This window comes from Coregonus lavaretus (genome assembly GCF_964263955.1).
Source record: "Coregonus lavaretus genome assembly, chromosome: 24".
Classification (NCBI taxonomy): domain Eukaryota; kingdom Metazoa; phylum Chordata; class Actinopteri; order Salmoniformes; family Salmonidae; genus Coregonus; species Coregonus lavaretus.
Window position 1 is genome coordinate 25,525,797 of NC_140011.1, and position 9,311 is coordinate 25,535,107.

The following is a 9,311-nucleotide window of genomic DNA, read 5'->3' on the forward strand; positions in this document are numbered from 1 at the left end:
TAGAGCAAGTGTGTAATGATATCATGTTGTTATTAAATTGCCTCAGAAACCACAGGCTCTAGCCTCTGCTACAGAAAACTGTGTGATCTTGTGAATTTCTGACATCTTTTCATAAACCTTACAGATGAACAACTCCACCGTTGTATTTATGGCACTATTTACCTGGTTCTCACCCTGCTAAAACGTGACATTTTATTTTCTGTTTATTAAACAGTGAACTAGGAAACTATCACTTAAAAAAATATATCTACCCCTTAATACATGACTGTCTTCCTGTGAGCAGGTTTTATAAATAATCTTAAAAAATACATTACCAAAACACACCAAAAACAGTATCAGAGACAAAATATCACTCTTCCTTTACTTCAAGTAATATAAACTCCAATAACAAGCATACAAAGAGAGCCGCCAATGCAATCCAAATTGCACATATTGACCACAGACATTATTCTCAGCAAATGGCATGCTGTGGCTCAGGAGTCTGTCAACCTCTGCATGCCTCGGGCTAATCAAGCATCTCAATAAATTACATGTTACCATTATCTGTGGGGGTCTGAGAGCCAGTTGTGTAAAGTACTTAAGTAAAAATACTTTAAAGTACTACTTAAGTAGTTTTTTGGGGTATCTGTACTTTACTAATTTTACTTCACTACATTCCAAAATAAAATAATGTACTTTTTACCCCATACATTTTCCCCGACACACAAAAGTAGTCGTTACATTTGGAATGCTTAGCAGGACAATTCACACACTTATCAAGAGAACATCCTTAGTCATCCCTACTGCCTCTGATCTGGCGGACTCACTAAACACAAATGCTTGGCTTGTATATGATATCTGAGTGTTGGAGTGTGCCCCTGGCTATCTGTTTGCTTAATATCTGGTTTGCTTAATATAAGGAATTTGAAATGATTTATACCTTTACTTTTACTTTTGATACTTAAGTATATTTGAGCAATTACATTACCTTTTTATAATTATATTTTGACTTTTACTCATGTAGTATTTGGAAATTTGAAATGTTAATGTGAAGCCATCCAGTTCAATGATGTGTCTGTATGAATGCAGAAGGATGTTTTGTGGAGAATAAATTTGAGGGGAAGTAACCTAATCGTTTTGGCTTCAGCCATTATCATCTCTTATAGCTCATATTATAGCTTAAATTGTAAGATCAAACGCAATTAATGGTCCTTATCAAATCACCATTCCCTTGAGAGACAATTTGTCAACTGTAGACCTTCAGGCACGTCACCCGTGATACAAGTCAGTATTCCACATCCATCCATGTTTGAGGACGGAAACTGGCCACCAGGGGCAATAGTGAGCTCTGTTACCTTCAAGTAAGCATCTGCCTCTGGTTTCAAAGGTTGCAAATTTGATTCCAGCGATAGAAAGTCATTTTTAAATATTTATTTTAAGCCTATCCCAAACCTTAACCCTTACCTTAAGCAATCGGAGTTAATGCATAACCTTAAGAATTCAGAGTTAATACCTAAACTTAACCTTGGAATGATACAGAGAAGTAACCAAACACTTCGAAATTTGACGTTTGGAACAAACCCTCACCCTTTGTGTCCAAGAGATGCATTTGGATCAATGAGCAATAAGTCACTCTCTTCTGCACAAGACTGTCAATGTGACGACTCTGCTGCTCTGTACATTGTGGCATCAGAGTAATACTGACTTTGCCTAGCTACCCAAACTCCTTGCTCTGGCCAAACCCTACACCACGCCCACGGACGTTAGTTACTTCTCTGCAATGAGTCTGGATCTGAGTACCTACCCAATGATTTCTAGAATGCAAAACACATTCTAACTGCTCTGATTGGTCGCAGAAACTGATGGGTTGGGCAAGAACAAACGTCCTTAAAGCAGCTTTGATACTCTGACTGGTTAGTGATTATCCAATGGCTTTGTTTTGTACAACACCCCTCAATTTGCCGTCACCACAAATGACTTCAGCGATGGCAGTCTCAGACTGAAGTATGTAGCGAATGATAGAGCTGCGGAAAGATTCAGTTCGAGTCGTCAGGAAAATACTGTCTGGGCACTGACAGCAGTGTGTCAGATAAATAACCACTAACGGTTACGTAGAGTATGTCTTAAATCAGGATTTGACATGCTACAGTATATTTGACCCGTTCACTTTTCCACCACAAAACACCAGAACATGGCCAAAAAGAGTAGAACCAGCTCACCCTGCTTTTACACTATGGTTTGACTATTAGATGTTCAATGTTTTTTGTGTGTGAAAAATATATTTTTAAAGGAATTGTTTCACCATATTAAAACGAGAGTTCAGTTTAAGTAACAGCGTTGACCTTAAAATGAGGGACAGATGTAAATTAATCACTAACAACATGAAATAAAGACTAATCTTCAGATAACATAAAATAACAAAGCAACAAAATAACTAGGGCGTTACAATGATGGTGAAAATTTGGAGAAATTTGGGGATTAAGTGGGTTAAAATCTTCCTAGAAGTCACAGAGGATGCACAGAAGGACATGGCAAAATGTATTATTTTGGCACTTTAGCAAGTCTTTAGTCATATTTAAAATCATATATATTGAATTCTCCATGTGGTCTACATCGAAGGGCACGTCAATTAATATAACAGACTTTCAATTTCTACTTAAAATATCAAAGGGAAGCAAAATACATTCAATTCGTGGAACGACCCCATTACAAGATAACACTTGCATCACTCACATGCACATCACCAGCAGATCAGCAGACCACCAATTGCCCATAGCTACCCCAAGCTTGTTAAATCACAGTCAGACTGTGTGCACGCTGCAAGAGGTTCAGATTTTAATGATGTCAGGGTAAGGGTAAGGTACACTACACGCAGCACAACACATGTTGTCAACCAATTCCCAGGAAAAGGAGCCCACATTCACATCACCAAACACCATGCATATCTCCTCATGCAGCTTTTCACCTCGGGGCTATGATGACCAGAGCGTTGGGATGGAACAGTGACAGAGTGCTGCTACCAGACCATATCTGCACATCCACACAGCCCAAGGGAAGGAATTAGACCTACATTGAAGGGGGTATCTCTGTTATGCAGGGATCTGTGGGATCTACAGTGTATTAGAGGGGTAACTAGTACATTTGTGCATTTGGCCAAAGGCGCCTCTCTCCTCTGTGGTTATCTAATGGCGATAGTGTATTTTGGATTGTAATAACTGTGGATGTTCGTGTTCTATGGGTCATTTTCGCTTCTCCCACTTGGCCATCTATTTTTGATATGGAAGTTATGAGCCAGTTATGCTGATTCTTCCACCCCATTTCACATATATCCATCGAACAAAGCCTATTGCTTTGAATAACATGTTATGAAGGAGTACATCTACAATCTATTGTCAGAGAATAGTTGAGCGGAAATCATGGCAGAATTAGCTTTCATCATACGACATAATGACATTATGCAATAAACTATACACCTTTTGTTGCCATAAAAATACATAGTTGGTTCAGGGTTGTGGTAATTTAATTTGGATCCTTTGATATGTGGAGGGAAATAAAGCTGCTGTACAAAGACTATGATTTGCATAGGTTTTGAGATATTCTCTCTGACTGCCAGACGGCTTTCTCTCAGATACTGAAGAAGTCACATAGTACTTACCTTTTCATAGTTTCCATGGAAACAAACACATCTACAATTTCTCAAGGCAAGGGAGCAGGTGAATAATGGTGCTGCTTTATCCATCACAAAATCACTAAAGCTCCTTCTGAACCAATATGTTATGTGCATGGTTGAGTGGACTTTTCTCGCACTTTGGTTAGGTAAGATGTTCGCTCTTGAATACCTAATATGCGTAGAAGAAGCAAAACTAAAGAAAATAAGAATTTTTCTGAAACCTACATGCTTGGTCTTGACATGCGGATTATGTGGTCCTGTGTGGCTCAGTCGGTAGTGCCACCCATACATAAAATGTATGCACGCATGACTGTAAGTCGCTTTTGATAAAAGTGTCTGCTAAATGGCATATATTATATTATGATTCACATTCTAAAGTGATTAAATGAACATTTCACAATATATTGCATTTAAAGTATTTCACAATTGTAATTTAAATAATTTGTGGCTTAATTGATTCACAAATATAATGGACTTTAAAACACATACCTTTCCAATCTTTAACCACTATAACTCACCATAAAAATGTCAACGTTCCCTCTGTTCAAACTACTGACATTTTACCCTTTTGTTCAAATGAGCTTCTAAATCTGAATAGACTGCTATTACAGACGAAACAGCTATAATACCGTTCAGCTTCTCTCAAGCTAAGATATTTTAGAGAAACCTGCCAAGACTGTCAAGACATTTTACTTTTTTGCTATGATTTTCCCTGAAATCAGATTTACCTTGGCCACCTGCTAAGCCACCCAGGGCTGGATCATGCTCCCAATGTAGTGGTTGTATTAGTGAGTGTGAAATGTGTGTTTACAGCCTGGTAAGCCAGCATTAAGCCCACTGTCTGCTCAGCACTTGGGATCAGAGAGGCAGGCCTCGGGGCACCTGTCTGATGGATGACAGGGGGTATATGGTGGTGGCTGGGGGAGTGTGCATGTATGTGTTTGGGTGAGTTTGTACATGCGTACAGTATGTACTCTATGTGTGTGTGTGTGTATGTGTGTGTGCATACCTGTTCATATCTGGGTGTTTTTCTAGTTTCACTGTAGCTGCCACCCAACTGAGACCAGCACTCAACCAGACACCTCTGTCACTGCAGGGTGTGGGGGGGGGGGGGGGGGGGTCTCTTGAGCTCACCCAGACATAGAATACACTGAGACGCCCCTCTCACAGAGATTGTAGAGATTGTAGAGATGTGTATCCAGTCTTACTCTGCAGGTAAAAATAGAATCTGTTCCATTGTCAAATGGAGCTAAATCCCCTTGATTCTTCCATGGCTGAGCAGTTCTGTTCCTCCATCTCACATAATAAAGTTAAGGTATTAGACTCAAATTGGAGGCAATTTGAGGAGTAATTTGACAATACCTGGCTTTTACTGAGCTCTGATAGACTTGGAAATATGACAATACTTGTCTTTTTTTTTTAGCTCTAAAATATTGAGCTCTGCAATCGAAGCAACAAATTGTACTGAATGTCTAGACTGTAGTGGAAATTGACCATTAAAATTCAGCTTTTGCGGATAGATATCAGATGTTGAGTAAGACAATTATTAGAGACTTTATATATGTGCTTTATTTATTACATTTATAATAGTCATGATTTATTACATTTATAATGTTCATGCCTTCAGTATCTCATTAACATTTCTCTATAAATAACTTTTTTTGTCACTGTACATATTTTATTCAAGGAAAATGAAAAATTAGGTCTCATAATCATCATTTTGTGGCATGATTGTTACCAGCTGCTTTTGACAACAAACATAACAGTACATTTAGGTACATGCTCACCACTAAATTGGCAGTGGTATTGATGAGACAGGTACGGGGTCCAGAGGAAAAGAAAAATAGAGATCATTGAAGTCCTTCTGGTAAAAAACCAGCTCACCCAGACAGGATGTGCTTGACAAAGGAGGCGTAGTTGATGCATCCATTGGCGTCCTCTTGGCCCGCCATCAGCCTGTCCACCTCATCCTCCGTCATCCTCTCCCCCAGGGTGGCCAGCACGTGACGCAGCTCAGCGCCCATGATGGTACCGTTGCCCTCCTTGTCAAAGACCCGCAGGCCCTCAACAAAGTCCTCAAAGTTCCCCTTGTCCTTGGAGCGGGAAATGTGCTGCAGCATCGGCAGGAAGGTCTCAAAGTCCACCAGCTTGCTGCTCATGTCCTCGGGCCGAGGCTTGCCCAATACCTTCAGGACATCGGAGTTGGTGGGGTTCTGGCCCAGCGCCCGCATCACATCGCCGCACTGGGCGAACGTGATCTTCATCTCCCCTTTGGGTGTGCGGTCGAACAGGGTGAATGCCTCCTTGAACTCCTCGATCTGGTCGGCGCTGTACTCGAGGGTGATGCTCTTGGGGTCAAAGTCGGGCTCCTTGGGGGCCTCAACCACGGGTTCGGGGGTTGGCGTGGGCTTGGGCTTGGCAGCGGGTGCTGCCTCCTTTTTGGCAGGCTCTGCTTTTTTGGGCTCTGGCTTCTTAGCTTCCACCTTTTTGGGGGCCATGGTGCTGAATGCGTTGAGCTGGGGTGGGTGCGTCTACGTGCTCAGCGTTAAAGAGTGAGAGTTTGGAGGTAGGGAGGAGGCAATTCCTAAGCACAGATGGTCAGAGCCTCTCCTGAAGCTTTTATATCTACTTAGCCTGGGAGGGGAGATGGGGCCGATTAACAAGGTCCTATGGCACACTATAAAAGGAAGAAACCTGAAATAGATTCGCCTGTCCGTGGCGTCACAATGAGGTATTGTTCTCAGCTGCTATCATCAAGCCGACAGGGCTCTCCACTGTCATTGGCCAGGGTCCAGCTACATTAGCCCAAAATGTTCTGTCTCACTGATGGGTGCAGGCAGGGATCAGGGCACACAGACAATGTATTACTGCATGAGAACATTGACCAAAGTAGCTGTTTTTGGCCATTCACTTTTTTGGCTGTTCATTAAAACTAACAAATATCTAATGATGTTTCTATGACACAGCAATGGTCAATTTTTTATAAACTTTCCTGAAGTAGACAAGTAAACTTTTGTTATAGCTTTGGCCCACAGAGAATACACTAATTCCCACAAACATTTGCCATGCATCACAATCACTAGATCCTCAAGTTTGTGAAGTTCATATTATTTAAGATGCTGCTGAAAGGAATACAATGTATCAGGAATTCATGGGTAAATGGTGTGCTAAATGTTTGGCTTTGAGAATTGACAGCTTGACTGCATAGCTAGATAAAGCAGTCTAAAATAATAATCACAATCAGCCACATTACTTTACCATTGGCTATGCCAATGTTCTGCTGTAAACGTTTATGAAATCAATTCCAGTGTCTCTAGTCCACATGTTTGGCTCTCTGCTTTGATGGCCATTTACAATGTATCAAGTAATTGACTTATTTCAACAATTTAATGCAAAAACAAAATAAAATGTCCCTCTTTAAAAGTTTGAATGTAAAGGTTGTTATACATACTGGTAGAGATATTAAATGGATATATAAAGTATCTATAAATGATTGCATGTTTATTACATGTGTATTACATGTTTATAGGCACGCGACTACATTGCATGTGTAGAAAACATGTATAAACAACTGACCTCCAGATATCTACTTCAAATATTTAATAATTCAAAAAGGAAGAAACTGTGTTTCTTCTCCTCAAAATAGTATGTAAAATACTTTCCCAATGCCCAGGGAAAGCAAACTGTGGATGCAGTCAAATCAAGTGTTATGTAATTGAACAGACTTTGGAGCGGTCTTCTATTTGCTGCCTTCATACATATTTATTTCCAAATGGTGAAAAGCCTGCATCTTTGTTCTCATTCAAATGACTCGATGTGCCGAGAGAATGAGATGATAAGGCTTGATGAAAATGCATTAAAAGTCTTCAGCCTCCTTCTTAATCTCCCTTCCAATGAAGAGGTTAATCAATGCTCAGTCAAGCACGTCTACTGTAGCATAATTTTTTTTTGTATAAACCTCAGTCCCACTATCCAAGGAGCCAATGGCTTGAGATAAGAGTAATACGTTTAAAGACACAGTTCTGAAAAAGGAAACACAACAGCACAGAAGTCTATACGCGGTCATACACAAAGACACTTATAGTACTGTGTGCATATATGTGTTCTCTGGATCATATTCTGTGGTAGTCAGGGTTACAAGGTCATGTAACCAGTGCAGTTGTAGTATGTTAACCCCATAAATATATAATGTGACCCTCAGCACAGCACGAGTGGCTCCTCAACAATTTCCCTGAATTCAAAGATGATAAATTAATCATCCAAAATCCATTTAATTTACGGGAATGATGGCACGTTTAGGATGGACCATACTGCACCACAATTTTAATCTATCACGGCTACTTCAATTTTACACAATGCGAGAGAGAGAGAGAGAGAGAGAGAGAGAGAGAGAGAGAGAGAGAGAGAGAGAGAGAGAGAGAGAGAGAGAGAGAGAGAGAGAGAGATGCAATTAGGTAATGCAGAATGTAAATTATGTAAATTATTCACATAACTATCCGGCTACATACACTAAGTATACAAAACATTAGGACCACATTCCTAATATTGACTTGCACCCCCTTTTGCCCTCAGAACAGCCTCAATTCATCGGGGCATGGACTATACAAGGTGTCAAAAGGGTTCCACAGGGATGCTGGCCCATGTTGACTCCATTGCTTCCCACAGTTATGTCAAGTTGACTGGATATCCTTTCGGTGGTGGACCATTCTTGATACACATGGGAAACCGTTGAGCGTGAAAAACCCAGCACCGTTGCAGTTCTTGACACACTCAAACCGGTGGGCCTGGCACCTACTACCATACCCTGTTCAAATGCACTTAAATATTTTGTCTTGCCTATTCACCCTCTGAATGGCATACATACACAATCCATGTCTCAATTGTCTCAAGGCTTAAAAATCCTTCTTTAACCTGTCTCCTCCCCTTCATCTACTCTGATTGAAGTGGATTTAACAAGTGACATCAATAAGGGATCATAGCCTTCACCTGGATTCACCTGGTCAGTCATGGAAAGAGCAGGTGTTCCTAATGTTTTGTACACTCAGTGTATGTAGGATCTTAATTTTACCACCCTGTTGCAGTAGAATGTAACATAAAACAAAAGTTGTGTATTTCAGGTTTAGAACGCCTTCTGAAGTTTGTGATTTCCACTCTGAAATTTCAGACTTGATTTTCCCTCCAACCCTAATGAAAATTCTATTAATTATAATCCACATAATGATTCACATTTTCTGTTGTTACAGGATTATTTTCCTGCTGTAGCAAACTGGCTAAAATTAAGATCCTACATCTGAACATACATCATTTATGAAGTGATTTGAATCGGGGATAAATGTAGAAAATTGTAGTTCAGTGTGTCAAACCTCATTTGCTAACCTCTTCACTAGGATTGGGATAGATTTGCCGGTGATAATCACTTCCATTTCCTCCACCAATAATTCAGAATTAAGATTAATCCAAATATGACAATCATGGCGGCCTTTCGAAAAGTGTCCTCTGCCAAGAGTAATTTATGCTCCTCAAAGTCAATGTAACCCCAAGGTTAATCAATAGACGGGGCTATTGCAGGGATTGCATCAGTCAATTATGCCCCCTTTACAATTTCCACAGTTGTTAATATCGGAGGCCTCATGAACAGTGACTTCTATCGACCCTCTTGTCT

The 9,311-nt window shown here is 40.3% G+C and overlaps 1 protein-coding gene across 1 annotated transcript; it reads right to left on the bottom strand.

Annotated features, from left to right (window-relative positions):
• Positions 1-5,529: 5,529 nt before the first annotated feature.
• LOC311099926 (myosin light chain, embryonic-like) lies at positions 5,530-6,194 on the bottom strand (the record flags this gene model as incomplete). Its single annotated transcript, XM_084140644.1, has 1 exon — positions 5,530-6,194. The coding sequence occupies exon 1, from the start codon at positions 6,145-6,147 to the stop codon at positions 5,530-5,532; it is 618 nt and encodes a 205-aa protein (XP_083996770.1). The 5' UTR covers positions 6,148-6,194.
• Between the last annotated feature and the right edge of the window lie 3,117 nt (positions 6,195-9,311).